The sequence below is a fragment of the Malaclemys terrapin genome, chromosome 25 (genome assembly GCF_027887155.1).
Source record: "Malaclemys terrapin pileata isolate rMalTer1 chromosome 25, rMalTer1.hap1, whole genome shotgun sequence".
Taxonomy (NCBI): Eukaryota; Metazoa; Chordata; order Testudines; family Emydidae; genus Malaclemys; species Malaclemys terrapin.
In genome coordinates, this window is record NC_071529.1 from 11920095 (window position 1) to 11937801 (window position 17707).

A 17707-nucleotide genomic window follows, 5' to 3' on the forward strand; every position below is an offset into this window, starting at 1 on the left:
TTAGAATCTTTACAAAACTGCATGCACAGATAAAAATATACACCTTATTCAATTGTGGTGTCAAATTCCAACCTAAAAAAATCTCTCAGCAAACGGAACTGCCACACAGTTAACAAGGAGTTTGTATATTCAAAGCCTGGAGAGCACTACATTAATTCAGCTTAGCCCTTTCTGGGTAACAAGAGAACAGATCAACAATCTCTCACATAAATAGCTCCTAACCCTAACTCCCAATGGCAGGCAGATGATTAGAAGCACCTCAGGTGTTCAAGAGCAAACTTCACTATTACCAAAAGCAAACAATCACAGAATCCTCTTTTAGTTCTATAGGCCCAGAGTCGGACACATCAACGTAACTATCACAGGCGCGGTTTACTTGGTGTGTCAGCGAGAATGTTCTTTGTAGGAGCAGGTCTCAAGTCAAGTGAATGTCATTTACAGTGTCAATGCAAATTAAACTTTATTCTAGTGCAATCCAGCCACTGATACAGTTCTAATGTGGAATCAACTGCTAACTAAGGAGCTAGACTGACAGTAATTTTTGAAGGCACAGGCACAATTGTTCTTATTTAAAATATACTCTTGCAAAAGCCTACTAGAATTCTAGAAAAGAGGACCTACAAACCTTTAATCCCATCATTGGGTTTTAATTTCAACCTGCTACCGCCAAATATAATTGAACAAATACGATTCTTGTAAATTTCAATCTTCTACTGGCTCACTATAATGAACAAACTAGAGCAACTGGATAAGTCCTACATGCATAGAATCAGACTTTGTGCATCTGTCCATGAAACGTGAAGCCTGCTGCAGCTCCCCATTCTTTCTTGGAGGGGGCAGGGGAGGAACGTCAAGAACTGAGACAATGAAGTAGGAGAGAATGAAATATGGAATTTTTAAAGTAGTTGAAATTTTGTATCTTTCAAATCTTGATTTTTTTTTTTTTTTTTTTAACAGCTAGGCAAATAGTAACCTGCACTAGTTTTTTTTTAGTCAGTGAAATATTTAAACATCTCGACAAGAGGAGTGTTTCCAGCTGACCCAGATGCTAGTATTTTACCATACAAATTGCCGCTATCAACAGGAACCCTCTCCTACAATGCTGCCATTGCTAGGCATCATGGTACCTATAGGCAGAAAACCATCGACTGCACTTTTTTTTTTCCCCCACTGAACTACAAGTTACTCTACTAATTATTGTGCAAAATAGTTAATGTGCCTAACCACAGAGGACAATATCAAACAGAGGATCTGCTGAAAGATTCCTGGAGTTGTCAGCACCGAACCACTTCTGCTGGGTACTTCTGCTGGGTAATGACAAAATTATTCTATAGGTAAGAGTGGGTGTGTGGCTTGATAGGAAGATTTCTTTAAATCCTACAATACCAGTAGGCCATGTGATTTCAGTCAGCACAAACGCTTAAATATGAGCATCTGCAGCGTCCCACCAATGTATCTTAACGTTTTAAATGATTTCTCCCCATCAAGTCAGAAGATAGTTCAGTTTACTTTTCATACCCATTCAGTCTTGGGCTTCTCTGCATGGGCTGCCAAAGGAGACTGCCTAGAAGTAGAGCCAACTGTGGTACGGATTTGTGCGAGATGGACATCAGCCCCTCCAGGACATGGGGTGAATCCAAATGCTCATTTTATATAAGCCTCTCAGTAATCAACTCTCTTCCAGTCCCTACCAACCTGGGATAGATTTTAACTCATGTCAGATGTGAAATTATTCATCTCCTAAACTATCCAATGATGTCACCAACCCCAACAACTACTTGAACAATGCTGAGGTCTAAACCGGCCTCAAAAAGTTACTTTATGTTTAGACGACCGAGAGGGAATAAGTATTGTGAGTAAATCTTGAAATAGAGCAGTCTTACATTATAGTACTTTGGCCTTACTGCAGCTTTCATTCAGGGATACTAAGGCACTTTACAAACAAATACTTAGCACTTTGCACTGTGGTTTATATGCTTAAAACACTATACAAACATTCATTAATTCCCAGTTATGGAATCAGGACTCTAGAAGAGGGCTGAGTCTTAAGCAACTTCTGTCATTACCAGGTCACCAATTTTTCTTGGTCCTCTTCTTGTTTTCTCTTTCTTGTCTAGCCAAGACACCCAAAATATTCAGTGAACAATTAAGCTACCTGTTTGGTGGGAATTGAGAACGGAAAGCAACTCTAGCCAAGACAGAGCCAGAGCAGGAGAGTCATAGTAACCTGAACCAGGCCCACTTTCTATGATCCGCACCCACTTCTTCTAGGGCATTCTATATAAAGGAGTTTTTCAATTAACTAGATAATTTCACTATTAACCAGGACTGTCAAACGATTACAAAAATATTCACAATTAACCGGGAGATAAAAACAGTCAAAATTAATTGCCGTTTTAATCGCACTTTAAATCAATAATAGAAAACCAATTTAAATTTATTATATATGTTTTTGGATGTTTTTCTACATTTTAAAATATATTGATTTCAATTACAACACAAAACACAAAGTATACAGTGCTCACTTTATATTATTTGTTCTTAAAAATATTTGTACTGTAAAAATATAAACAAAAGAAATAGTAGTTTTTAATTCACCTCAGACAATTACTGTAGTGTGGTGGTTCTCAACCAGGGAACCAGGGCCCCCTGCGGGGCCGCGAGCTGGTTTCAGGGGGTCCACCAATCAGGGCTAGCATTAGACTCGCTGGAGCCCAGGACACAAAGCCGAAGTCTTACTGCATGGGGCTGAAGCCCGGGTTCCTGAGTCCCACCACATGGGGCTGAAGCCTGAGGAATGTAACTTTGCAGGGGCCCCAGGCAACTGCCCTGCTTGCTACCCCCTAATGCCGGCCCTGGGTTTTCTATGCAGAAGAACAATTGTTGTGACACAGGTGGGCTGTGGAGTTTTTATAGCTTTTTTGGCGGGGCAGGGGGGGGAGTGGAAGAGGGCTCAGAAAGAAAAAGGTTGAGAACCCCCTGCTGTAGTGCAATCTCTATCATAAAAGTGCAATTTACAAATGTAGAACTTTTTTTTTACATAACTGTACTCAAATCAAAACAATGCAAAACTTTAGAGCCTACAAGTTAAAGCATGAAGGAGCATACAAATGTTTAGCATATCTGGCACATAAATACCTGGCTACGCCAGCTACAACGTGCCATGTGAATGCCTGTTCTCATTGCCAGGTGACATTGTAAATAAGAAGAGGGCAGCATTATCTCCCGTAAATGTAAACAAACATGTTTGTCTTAGCGATTGGCTGAACAAGAAGTAGGGCTGAGTGGACTTGTAGGCTCTACAGTTTCATTGTTTTCTTTTTGAGTACAGTTATGTAAAAATATTTCTACATTTGTAAGTTACACTTTCACGATAGAGATTGCACTACAGTACTTGTACAAGGTGAACTGCAAAATACTATTTCTTTTATTTTTTCACAGTGCAAATACTTGTAATCAAAATAATACAAAGTGAGCACTGTATATTTTGTATTCTGCATTGTAATTGAAATAAATATATTTGAAAATGTAGAAAAACATCCAAAAATATTTATAATAAATTCAAATTGGTGTTCTATTATTGTTTTCCTGTGTGATTAAAACAGTGATTAATCACAGCTATTTTTAATCTAGTTATTTTGTTTTGCGTTAATTGCTTGCATTAACTGCAATTAATTGACAGCCCTACTATTAACACTGAAACATTATGGAAACTGGCCCCTCTGTTTAACTGCAATGTAAATATTAAGCTAGTTAGAAACTGGGCACTAACTGTTCAGTTGCCTGACATTCGCCCATCAGATTGTGAAATTCAGAAGGGGAAATTTTAAATAAAACAAATAGCAAAAGGAATACACAATAAGAGAGGCAGACAGAGCCACCCTGAGTGACAGTATTTTAACTTGGCTGAGCCACGTAGCATGTCAGCCTGAGGCCTGGTCTACACTACAGAGTTAGGTCGACTTAAGGCAGTTTTGGAAGCGTCTACACTAAAATGTAACTCCCACCGATGTGAGTCGCCCACTACACCGACTTAACTCCACATTCAGAGAGGCGTAGCACTTAAGTTGATGTAGTTAGGTGATGCAGTATCTGTGTTGACACTGTGTTACTTACATTGCCTATTGGCTGTCAGCCCCACTGCGGGGCTCACAGCTGGAGCCCCCCTTACCCCTGGGCAGTATGGGGACTCCAGCTGTGAGCTGTCAGTCCCAAGACAGTGAGGCTCCAGCTGCCACTGCCCCACCATGCCCCACACAGTTAAGCTGGTGGAAGCACGCCTGGTGAGGATGCGCACAGCCGACAGAACAAGTACAATGTGGATGTGAAACACCTCTTTAATTACTGCAGCAGTTGAATTATCTTAAGTCGATTTAATTTTGTAGTGTAGACATGCCCTGAAACTTTGGAAGCACCTCTTACCTTTTTGTAGAGTACTGGGAAAGGAGAGAGTAACTTTCTCATCTTCATTCTGATAGTTGAATCCCGTGGCGTGTATTTCTGAAACGGAAAGAGCACTTGGTTCAAACAAGAGCCTAGAATGTTTCCATAACTCAAGAGTACTTTACGTTCACACTTCAGTGAATTGAATGCAGCTGAACTTAGCAAAATGCTGTAATCACTAATCAAGATTTCAATTAACAGAGAACAATGTAAACCTAAACACCCAAAGAAATACCACACTTATTGACAAGGTTCAATGCTCTATTCTCATGCCTCAGAAAACCAATTTAAGCATATTTATGTGGGGGTCATAGGGTTCCCACACACTGATTTCATTCCAAGCTACTACCTCAATCTCTTCCCACACACACTCCATTGGAATGCTGCACTTACACAGATCTGCAAAGGCTGAGCAACCTAATTGTTTCACAACTAGAGCAATGAGAGCTGTATGTTCAGATTATAAACTCTTTGGGGTGAGGATTGTCTGCCTCTTGTTCAGCACCAAGCATGTTCGTGGCACTTAAATGCTGCTCTCCTGATACAGAGTGAAATTCCAGTTGAGATCTCTCAGTTGACACGAGATGCAGCAGTGTTACGGAGAACAAAGAGAAAAGTTGGTCCAATAGAGATCTGTTTAATTTTACCTAGTTGTCCAAATATTAATATTTACAAAAATCAGACAATTTGTTTTAGAAGCTTCTAGATCTCAATTTGAAAAACCAATATTCAATTTTTCAAAGCTGGTTCTTATACCCTGAAAATGAAACTCAGAGGTCTTCAGGAACAGGGACCCTGTCTTTGTTTAGATTTGTAAAGCAGCTAACAAGGAGCTCCCAGGTCCAATTGGAGCTGCTAAGCACTACATTGTAAACGGTTACTGTTAAATAACAACTCCAGGCCAGACTGACAGAGAGTGGAAAAATCAGCACTCCGATACCAAGCTCATCCACAGAGCTGCAGTGTGCTCAGTGCCGAGGAAGCACCTTGTTTTGCTGCCTCCTTTCTAACCAATTCAGTGAGTGGCACTTACTGTGTTTGGAGACAATGGTTGTGTCCAGCACTCCTCACCCAGGAAAATTGCTACAGCTTTCAAGGTGAGATCCTAGACCCCCTTCACCACACCCCGGTCTACACAAATAATCCATCACTAACAAGCCTTGAGAAAGAGTTGTACGTAATCAACGGATGAACACTATTTTTAATACTTCCCAATGTTCTGAGCTGGTAAATTTCCATTCAACACATCACGTGCCTACACAGCATTATATACACCGAGGCATAGTTGTGGATTTACTAATACACATTGGCTTAGTCTTCTAAGGTATTAATATTTAAAGGACAACAGAAATAAGGAAAAGGATGATAGAAGAAATTGACTGTGTTAGATATGAACACATTAAAAGAGGAACATTCCACAGTATCCATTCTCATTACATGGATCCTTGAATCACTATGCACTACAGCTACAAACGACGGAGTTTAATTTTGAAGCATTACAGAATGACCTCTTTTTCTAGGGTCATATATTGTGGTATTTTCCAGACATGCATTTTTAGATACAGCCACAGAACACTCAAGTTCATTTTATCAAGCCAGGAACTGCCAGGAAGAACTCCTTTTTCAGGAATACTGTTTACTGAAAATGTGCTTTAGTTTACTCTAGTATAAAATATTAGGGGAGAGAACATGTTGCTCCATTTTTTAAAATGGTGCATTATTTCAGCTTGAAAGTCATGCAGAGTATATACCAATCTCTGTTGACAAAACTTATATGTAAAAATTGCATGAATGCATACGGTCTTACCTGCTTGCTCCATGATACTTTACTCCGGAATTAATCCGCATTGATTGCAATAGTGAGATAGTCAACCCTCACTATAAAACAATTGTAAGTGGAAAGAAATATAGCAGTGACTCAATCCAAAGAGAAAAATGATAGTTTAGTGGACTGATGTGTTGAAAGTTTAATCTAATAGTTAACACTCTGCACTTCCACTATTTTAAATTGTCTATCCCCTTCTGCTCAAACCACTGAATTCAAGTGAAAACAGGTCTGGGATATTAAGACACAAGAAAGACTTGAACAATGCTTTCTGGACAAAGGTTCACCAAATACAGCCAGGGAAAAAAAAAAAGAAGTGATTAGGTTCCTCTCTTCTCTTAGTTTTGTAGAAGGTGGAGAAAGCAAAGGAGCCATTCCCAGCAAGCTGTAGGTCGAAGCATACTGGACAGAATGTTGTTGGACTTCTGAGTGTATGGAGGTCTGAAGAATAAGGCACAATAATGAGCTTTGTGGTAAAATGAGGGAGCAGAACTGGTTGCCAATTGTATCACTAAATAAGATTCACTGGATTTTGACCCCTGCTATCTTTAGATCCCAACAGAAAACAAACCTGGTGTAGCAAGATAGAGCACCAGCAATCCGTCGAATGAGGAGGAAGGGGCTGAACATCTGCCTCAGATATTTCTCTGTCAGGCTGCCTGGAAAGTATGTTATCCACCACAGGGGCCAGCAAGTGATGCTGAGCTGACCAACTGCGTGTCAGCTTGAGGACAGAGGCTAAAATAAAGAGCTAAGAAAGCAGAGTGGAAGGTCTCTTGATCCCGAGCTCAGTGAAAGAACACTATGCTCTCCATACAGGGCTGTGGCAAGGCCTGGTCACGAAGTCAAGGCCTCAATGTCACTGCAGATTCACAGCTCCACCCTACTGAACCTAAGGAAGTACCCGACAGCATGCATACATAAGGCATGCAGATTGTTGCCAAATTTGACATCAAATATTTAATTTCTTAATTTGTTTTTTCTCCCACAGGCTCTAAATCACTACAAACCAATTGTGCTTAGCATCAGCACATTGTTGTGGTGTGGTTTGAAAACTTTTCTTGCCTGTGCATGAAAGACATTGGGCAACTGTTTTAACCATGGCAGATACATAGCCAAAACAGCCCTCGCTCCCCCACCCTGCAGTTTTATTTTTCTGCTTGCACAGGAAGAAACTTTGTTTATACATGCAGATAACAACCATGTTTCACAACAGTACTTAAACGCGGTTAATTGTGTAGGGAAGATGGGGTCTAACACTATGTTTAAACAGGGTTGCTTCCAACATTAGTTTCCAGTGTAATGTACATAGGGCCTTAGCACTTGATTGTTCAGAGGGGATGATTTTGATGAATACTGTGGGTGCTCTCTGCAACTCTGAAAATAAGGACTCAAGAACAGCCTCACTTGCTATCACAAACTTCCTCTGGTTAACTTACATTTTTAAAATAGCAGAAAGATTTAAATCTAGGAAGGTAACAAAGAGAATTTATTCAGTTAATGTTTCAAAAATGCACATAACAGAATTATTGATAATGGTGTCAAATCAAATGTCTCTTCCCAGCCCCTCAAACTCTGGCTTCCATATGCATTTTTATGTTAAAATACACAAGAGATAATTGCCTTTCTATCAAGTCAAAAATCATACTTGAAGTTGCACTATTTTTAAGGATTTGAAGGATGCCCATTCAAGACTGCAAGATTTTTTTAAATACCCAGCAAAGTATGAATAAATTAGTGATTATGCAGACCACAAATACTTAAGCCTTAGAATACGGTCTACAATATTTTTGTAAGTGCCTAAGAGAACTACTTGTAACAAACATGTAAGTGCTGCAAGAGGCTGCTGGAATTCCTGATGGAGCTGAATACAAAGGCTCCTGAAGGAAACAGCACAATTTTGGCGTTTGGCACTGCCAGGTGGTGAGTTCATCACTGGCACACTAGTATATACACTGGACCAAGTAGCATGAGAAAACAGGCAGAAGTTATTAGTTCTCAGTTTATTTGGAAAAGGCAAATTAAAAAAAGACCCAGTAAAGTTTCCAAAATATGGGGCACTACATATTTAACATCAGTTTTCCATAAAGAACATCCAGTATTTTAAATAACTCATTGCACTTCTACAGAGTAATTCCTGAAACTGCACAGTATCCAGGTGGATATGTCAATTAATTAATTATTCCAATGTACAGGAATGTACTACAAAAGTCTAGATCCTGGCCAAAGGTTTTATGCAGTATGTCCAATCTAGTGTACTATATTTGAGAGAATACACAGACAAATACCAAAGATAGAATTATATATGTTAGGAATCAAGCTGATTGTAAAAGATGATTCCCCCTACACTCAACTGGGGTCACTGTCCATACTTGGGGGTAAAAAAGGTGCATTAAAATACTAGAGAAGACAGTTGTAGCTTTAACACATGCTAGCTGGCAGAGGTAAACCCTAGGCTCTACCCCTCCCCCATCCCTCACAGGGCTTACCTCAATTCACTAAGATGCATTAAACACACTTTTCCCTAGTGAAAACAAGACTTTCAGTGGTGTTTTCTGAGCTAAAAATTAAAGAACCTCCTTGGTCATTTATGAGTTAAGTACGACTCTGATCTATTTATGTAGATTCTACATTAATTGTCTTTCAAAACACATTCTACATCCTGTTTGCTGCATCAAACATATTAAATACCAACAGTTAATGAGTTTAACAACACAAACTGTAAAAAGCAGGTTTAGTGTTCTGGTTTTTCCACTAAATTCCCTAAGTAAATATCCAAGAGCTTTATAATGGCATACAGAGGCACATTCTCCCCCTCACAGAAATCAGCTTGGGAATTTTTGCTGCCACATTCAATGGCATCAGATTTTGGCCAACAGAGCTCAAAATTGAAGCAACTCACCACTATGCCTATATTTATGTTATGACCCCACCTACACTTGCAGAAAAAACATGGTATCTGAGTGGTTTTAACACACACTCCTCAGGACATGACCCGTCTCTTCCTGCTCTGCAGCAGATCTAGCACAGAGGTGGGCAAACTACAGCCTGCAGGCTGCATCTGGCCTGTGGGACCGTCCTGCCTAGAACTTGAGCTCCCAGACGGGGAGGCTAGCCCCCGGCCCCTCCCCTGCTGTTCCCTCTCCCCCGCAGCCTCAACCCACTGTGCCACTAGCGCTCTGGGCGGCGGGGCTGAGAGCTCCTGCCAGGCAGCACGACTGCGAGAGCCACCAGCCTGCCCCGGTGCTCTAGACTGCGTGGCTGGCTCCGGCCGGGCGGCGCGGCTGCCAGTCCTGGTGCTCTCATGGTAAGAGGGCAGGGAGCAGGGGGGTTGGATAAGGGACAGGGGGCAGTTGGATAGGCGTGGGAGTCCCAGGGGGCCTGTCAGGATGTGGGGGTGTGGATAGGGGTCGGGGCAGTCAGAGGATGGGGGGGTTGTATTATGGCTAATATTGTTTTAAAATGTGGGTAAATGGGGTCAGCGGGTTCCATGTTTTAAACGTTATTTATAGTCACACTTAACTACAAAAGTTAATCTGTCCCAGGGAAGGGAGTCAATAAAGTGGTTTGGGCAAGCTCAGAACCACCATACTAGGAATCCTGACAAGAACAGTGCTGGGATCTATTTTTAAACACTGTTGCTAGCACAGTGTGGACAAACTTCAGCCGTTCATTAAAGGTGTGCCCAAGCAATCTGCCAGAGTAGAAAGAGAATTCGAGGCTCCTCACCTACCCTCTTGTGGAGTTTAAGTTTCACAGATGCAAGAAGTTAACAACTTGTACTTCCTCAGTCATCAGCATTAATCACTGAGCTCCAGCAATGTGATTTATGGAGAGCTTTCTGGTGATTTTCACAAAATTTCATTGGACACTCTGCAACTAAATTAGTTAAAAGAAGTACTACTTTCTCCTTCACAAAAATGCTTACGCATCACACCACTACTCTCATCCCATCAGGTCCAGATTAAGGCAATCCAGGGCCCTCAGCACACAGAGTAGGTCTGTAGTTTTAGCATGTGCTCCTACATTCGTTTTTGCCCAAACTCTGTTACTATCCACCCTCATCCATATGCTTAATTGCACTTGAAACCTGTGCTTGCATGCACAGCTTGGGGGCCTGGGTTAAAGCACAAAATGCTTTAGCAAGGGCTAGAACGTGAGGATGGCCAAGAGCACTCAAGTGCTCATAGTGCTCAAATGCCCTTCCCACAATTCCCCCTCTCCACCTCCAAAGGACAGGCAAGTTCTCCAGCAATTGATACAATTAATTGGGAAAGAATCCCCAAGCATCTCAGCATAAATCATGGGATATGCCCACAGACAGAAGCGAGTGCAGAAACACTGAGGAAACAATGTGGGTAAAGATTTGCTGCGGAAACAGCTCATACTCAGGCAACGTAACCAGAGAGCCAAATACCAGGTCAGTTGTGCAGTGCAGACAAACCCTATGGCCCAGGATCCCTTGTGGCCATTCAATGATTTAGATAATGGCATAGAGAGCACACTTATAAAGTTTGTGGACAACACGAAGCTGGGAGGAGTTGCAAGTGCTTTGGAGGACAGGATTAAAATTCAAAATGATCTGGACAAACTGGAGAACTGGTTTGAAGTAAACAGGATGAAATTCAATAAGGACAAATGCAAAATACTCCACTTAGAAAGGAACAATCAGTTGCACACATACAAAATGGGAAATGACTGCCTAGGAAGGAGTACTGTGGAAAGGGATCTGGGGGTCATAGTGGATCACAAGCTAAATATGAGTCAACAGTGCAACGCTGTTGCAAAAAAAGCAAACATCATTCTGAGATGTATTAGCAGGAGTGTTGTAAGCAAAACATAAGTAATTCTTCTACTCTACTCCACGCTGATTAGGCCTCAACTAGAGTATTGTGTCCAGTTCTGGGCACCACATTTCAGGAAGAATGTGGACAAATTGGAGAGAGTCCAGAGAAGAGCGACAAAAATGATTAAAGGTCTAGAAAACATGACCCACGAGGGAAAACTGAAAAAATTGGGTTTGTTTAGTCTGGAGAAGAGAAGACTGAGAGGGGACATGATAGCAGTTTCAAGTACGTAAAAGGCTGTTACAAGGAGGAGAGAGAAAAGTTGTTTTTCTTGACCTCTGAGGATAGAACAAGAAACAATGGGCTTAAATTGCAGCAAGGGAGGTTTAGGTTGGACATTAGGAAAAACTTCCTGTCAGGGTGCTTAAGCAGTGGAATAATTCATTGCCTAGGGAGGTTGTGGAATCTCCATCACTGGAGATTTTTAAGAGCAGGCTGGACAAACACCTGTCAGGAATGGTCTAGATAATTCTTAGTCCTGCCACGAGGCAGGGGACTGGACTAGATGACACCTCGAAGTCCCTTCCAGTCCTATGATTCTATGAAAAGGTGGTGTTGATAGGCCCCTTTGGAGCATTAGGTTTTGAAGTTAACACTCCATTGAAATGCACAAGGTGGTTCACACACCTCAGTTCAAATTATCTGCAGACTCAAGCAGATATAACTGCATATTGCCAAGCTTTTCACAACTACTAGAAACTTAATTTTTGTTTTTAAATGACAGCTGAGATTCTGATGTAATCATATTGACTTCAGGAGCTGGGAATCCAGGAACGCCTTAATCAGGTCCTGCATCCTATTAGTGGCTGTTGACTAACTTCCTGTGGGACTGAAAAGACTGAAGTGGCAAACATCAAGTGGCAAAAATTTAAATAAGGAGTCAGTTGGCAACATTTTTTTCAAAAATTGTATATAGAAAAATGGCAATGCTAAAATGGAAGGGCAGCGCTCACTCAATTTGGTAAAATTAACAGATAACACTACGTCTGTGTGCAATTCTACATGTGAAATTGCTGATTATTACCCTCCGAGCTCCTCAACATTTATGTCTTTAATAATGAGTTGCTTGTAATCCGTGAAACATCCAAAATGCTCTCCAAGTTAAATGAAGATGAAAAATAATTAGCCAATAATTATGACTTCAGCACGTAATTCACACCTCCTTAAAATGCAGACTTGCAGGGAAATCAAGCTACTTAATATCCAATATTAAATATGAGTAAAATACAATCCCCTGAAATTTACTTAAAGAGCCAACTACTTATACTTGTTTTCTTAATCCCTTATTTAGTGGAGCATGGCCATTCATTTGGACAAAGGTAATATGGCTAATGCATAACTATTCACCTTAACCAGAGGGAGATGGCCAAAAGTATAGGCCCAGGAATCTAGAAGGCAATAAATGATCCAGTCATGAAAGAAAACTCACTGAAGTGAAGGAAGAGTTTGCAATAGAAAATTCTGAGTAATTCTAAACTGAGCATCATGGTTCCAGTGTAATGTTAGTTGGTCTATGTGGCAAGTTCACAGCTACCAGACAGAATTTCAATTACTATTTCTAATAATATAATTCATTCTCATATTTCAGTAGTCAATGCCTTTGCATATTAAGTCTTATTTATCCTGACTCGTGCATCACAATCAATAATGCAGATTCTGGAGTCCAAATTCTGCTCTCAGTTATAACTCTTTTCAAATGGGCCAAACACATGTAACACAGAGAAAAGTGTGGCCGCAATTGCAGTTAAAAGTTTTGTTGATTCATGAGTCACACTTGAATCCATCTCCCATATATCTGTGCTGGCTCTGCAGGGCTTATAGGAATTAGTAATAAAAAACCCAACTACAGTTTTCACTGAAGTCAGCAAACCTGCCTCTATTCACAAGGGGAGCAAATTTGTTGAGAAAGAAGGTGCTATTTCTACCCTGTTACTTTTCAGCGTAGAACCACACTTTAAAAGGAGATAAGATATCTCGTCTCACATATAACAATGTATACATCAAGCAGAAATTCTTCCCCCAGTTATAGAATTAAAATGGGTAGCAATTCCTCACTACAGCCTGTAGAGGAGAAAGTTTACTGATCTTACAAAGATTCCTATAATTCTTGTTCTAAAATCTAATACATAATATTTATATTTACCCTTGTAAAATGTTATTAGTAGCAAAAGTTCAATTGATTTGTTTTATATTTGCATCCCTTTCTAGTACAATATTTTGTATTTGTGGTCAATCAAACAAATACCATGTAAAAGCAATGCATATTATCACAATAGCAGCACTAGTAAGACAGACTTCTAAGTAACAGCAACAGGTGCCAGAAAAGAACCTCTACAAATGGAATGCCAATTCCATGCAATTTTACTTTGAAAGTCATTACTATTTGGCAGCCTACCAAACTGAATTAAATGCCTTAACCCTACAAAGAAATAGCCAGAGTATAAGAATAAACCTTATTAGGAATACATTTTCTATGTATTTACGCTGCCACAGTTTACCACAGTCAAGGTAATTAAAACTCAGGATAAAGTGTTTTAGCCACAGAAATTGCTTTTCTATTTTACTTGATTATGAAAACAACAGAGGGACAGAACATACAATTATTTTAAAGGATAATTTTTTATACTAAGTTCTGCTACTGGTACTTCCAAGCTATCCAGTAAGGATACCAACACTGAAACAGTATAAAATGAATGTCACAGGGAAACTCTACGAGGTTCATTTCAGAGTATGGCAAATGGGGGGCCAATAACTAAAAACAGGTGGTGCAAAATTTTAAATATCTTGGGCTTCATTTTAATTTTGTGGGAAGACAAGATTTTGGGGGACGTGATTTATCCTCTCCTGCTCGCTCCTGCCATTTCCTCAGGACTTGAACAGACTTTTCAAGAGGCATCATGTACACATGGTGGTTTTGTTAGGTAGGATAAATTCTACATCCTCTGCTATTGTCATCACGCTCTTCACCTCCTCACCACCAGCACGATGCATAGCTTCAGGTTTAATGAGACTAAAGATCGCTAATGACACAGTGTGCAATGTTGTCCTGGGGGATAAAATGTTTGTGAAATCTATGCAGGATTGGGGAGTCAGGATACGGCCCCACCGCCTGAATTAAACCTTGCCTCTGGAACAGCTAGCACTGCGTTCCCCCACCATCAAGGCTGAATGGACAGCTTCCAAATTGCTCGACAATGCTCCCTGCACCACAGTCTTGTTCTTTCACTGCCCACGGCACTTCCTGCATGAAGTTCAACTTTCTCAAAACATACCCATTGAATGCTACTTCCTTACAGCACAGATCCCTATCTGCTTGGGCACTATTCAGCTGTTCACGGCCAACACTGGCAGGTCCTCTGGTTACTTTCCTGATGTTTGCAGAAAATGTCGCCCCACCGAAGACCAAGATCAAACCAAATTAAAAACAAAGCCTGCTGGTGGATGTTCCTCTGGTCACACAAAAACCTGCACGTCTGACATATCTAATGGACACTTTAGTAAATCTTTTCCTGGTACATCACTGCAAAAGGAACATAAGCTTTCCCTATCTAAACTAGTCAGGAGAATTTTAAGCTTCAATTTTTTCTTAAGTGTTTAAAAAAATGTAATGGGTCCCATCCCTCCAATTCCCTTTCGTTTATCCAACAACTGAAGACACTGTAGGAAAATTTAAACCTATTTAAAGGAACATCTTCCTAATCCAAACCCACAGTAGTTCATCTTATTTATAACCAAATTTCAAGGGAACGCTTCATGACAACACTATCATAGCGTTCTCTTCGGAAAGTTCTGCAGAGTTTTTTTACAGGCTGGAGGATTTAAAATGTACTCTTACACAGTGGGCCAAATAGCTACTATCATGTTTGTACTATTAAAGACTCCATAAAAAAATATTAAGAGCTCACAAACAAGTCATTAAAACATCCTTAACTCTCCTTATTTTGTAAATCTACTTCATAGTAAGCTAAGCATTTCTATATCAAGGACCACATTGTCCACACCTAGGTCATCTCATGCTTTCATTACTATAATTTCTCTCCACCCTCCAATCTATTTAAAATCCCATTGCTGAAATCATCTTCTCTCACCACCTTGACAATCTTGAATCTCTTCACTAGCTTCCCGTTTTTTCATATCAATTGAAAGTTCCAGTCCTCTCTGTTAAGGCCCTATGTAATCTCATCTCCACCTTTCTCTGTTCTTATTTCCTCCCAATTGGGACTCCTGTTGTCTCCGATATCAACTTAGATTTATGCCTTCTAACCATGTTGCTCCTATGCTTGGAACACTCTCACAAGCATCTACTAAGTATCAGGGGGTAGCCGTGTTAGTCTGTATCTACAAAAACAACAAGGAGTCTGGTGGCACCTTAAAGACTAACAGATTTATTTGGGCATAAGCTTTCGTGGGTAAAAACATCTGATGTAGTGAGGTTTTCACCCATGAAAACTTATGCCCAAATAAAACCGAAGCATCTACTAAGTACCTTCTTCCCACCTTCGCCCATGAATCTTTCCTACATTAATCTGACCATTGATTCTACCACACCTCCCTTATCTGCACTGTTACCCCATGTTTTGTCACTTGTGTTGAACTGCACACGCCTCACAGGACAGACCATGTCTCACTCTGGTGTTACATAAATGGATAACAAGGTGTCAGAACAGTCAACCTTAAACATCCCTTGAGCTGAAAAGCTAAAGCACAGCAGGGTAGAATTCCAGCTGCAACTCAATTTCCTTTTTTGTGCAAAATTAAAATAGACTATATTTTAAACACAGTGTGTAGAAGAATTAAACTTCGGCTCTGGACTAACGCCTAAACTCAAAGCATAAAATTATTTGTAATCTCAGCTCTTTCACTCACCCATTTAAATAAATGCTCAAATAATAGGGCTTCTTTCTATGCATCCCTTTTGAATCCACCAACAAGGAAAGAGGGATAATCTACCTCTTCTTTTTTGCCACTTTTCCATTCAGGGTTGGAAAAGTAGTATCTGCCTACTACCCAACATTTACCATATTGTCCCTCTGTATTTTCCCCCCATTTCAGAACTAGGAGTCCCAATGAAGAATCTGCAAATCAAATTAAGAACATCCACTACATTACACATTTAAAATCTATGCACAGCAAACTAAAGTAGACTAGAGTTTGGTGCAACAGCTAAGAAAATCTTGTGACAGTGCTCAACTCTGTGAGTGACGGAACTTCCAGTGTCAAAAGCATTGTGAGGGAACATGTAACAAACTGCATCAAGAGTAGTTCTTACCTTCATCTCCCTCTGGTGCATAGGAGGCTGTAATAATGTCAATGTCAGCACAATTCATCACAATTTGATTGGTTGCCTGTCTCACCTGCAAAAGAAGTTCTATCAGCAAGTGTCATGAAAGGCTCATATACATTACCCTTTAACACTATCTATTGTTTGGTATTCACTTGGTATCTTCATTTAATCTGACATCGGTCATTTGGAATTAGAGGAAATATTGCAACAAAGTAGCTACTAAGAAAAAATACACCACCAAATCCTCTCTTTCTTCCATAAAATAATTTACTAGAACATGCATATTTACATTACATTCAGACTATTTCAACCTATTTATTATTACTTAGATTATACAATTTGCGGGCAGGGATTTGTATTAAATTTGTAGAGGACCCTAGCACAATGGGGCCCTGGTCCTTTACTGGGATTTTTAAGCACTATCCCCATGCACATAATAAACACTTAGAGAAGTTAGAGATCTTCCCAGTTAGTAATGAGCAATAATGGATTACAGTAGAAGTGGAGAGTAACTACTGAAGATGAGCTAAAACATCTTACAATATTTAAAAGATTACACAAGAACTTCATAGCACAGGAACATCTGCTAAAAGGGTAGCATTTAACTTCTAGTAAAACGTTATCTTTCGAGAACTTGTGTCTGTGTACACATTGTTTTATTTTTTAAATGGCTGGCTACCAATGTAATAAAGTGCCTCGCTTCTACAACATCTCACTTGGATGCAAAAGCTCAAATAGAGAGATGCCCAAATTAAATACCAATCTACTACAAAATGAGTACAATTCTGGATGAAAGAAAACTGGAAGTTTTTAGGAACTGCTTGTCTCCCACAGTGGCTAGTAACAGATTATTCAGAAGAAAGTGCTATAAACCTGCATGATAGAAAAATACACAAAACACCTACTGAGGCAGTTTCATCCTAACCATAAGTAGTTAGCGACTGGCTTAGTCCTGAGGCAAAAGGGGATAATATTCTTTACACACTTTTATCCTAACTAATGTAACTATAAATATTTTAATAAATGTATAATTATTTTGTGCATACTACAAAGCTCTGCTTCAATCACACTGTGGCAGTGTGCTCCACAGAACTGTGTATGGTATATAAAGAGAGTACTTCCTTCTGTCAGATTTTGATATGTTGCTTTTTAATTTCACTGGGCATAAAATAACCCAACAATATTACCCAGTAAATTTAATGTGGTACCAAAGTACCAAGAAACACATTTCCATGATATGAAACTAAACAAATGTAACAGCTAAAGTGACATGATCTAGATCTGGCAAAGAGCTAATCTTTTCCACAT

General features: G+C 39.9%; 1 protein-coding gene across 1 annotated transcript in view; it reads right to left on the bottom strand.

Moving 5' to 3' along the window:
- NPEPPS (aminopeptidase puromycin sensitive) overlaps positions 1-17707 on the bottom strand; it is a 60801-nt gene that overhangs the window by 33536 nt on the left and 9558 nt on the right. Inside the window, exons 2-3 of the mRNA XM_054014112.1 lie at positions 16385-16469; positions 4423-4500 (exon numbers count right to left, since the gene is read on the bottom strand). Coding sequence (XP_053870087.1) covers positions 4423-4500; positions 16385-16469 — 163 coding nt within the window. The remainder of the gene's footprint in view (positions 1-4422; positions 4501-16384; positions 16470-17707) is intronic.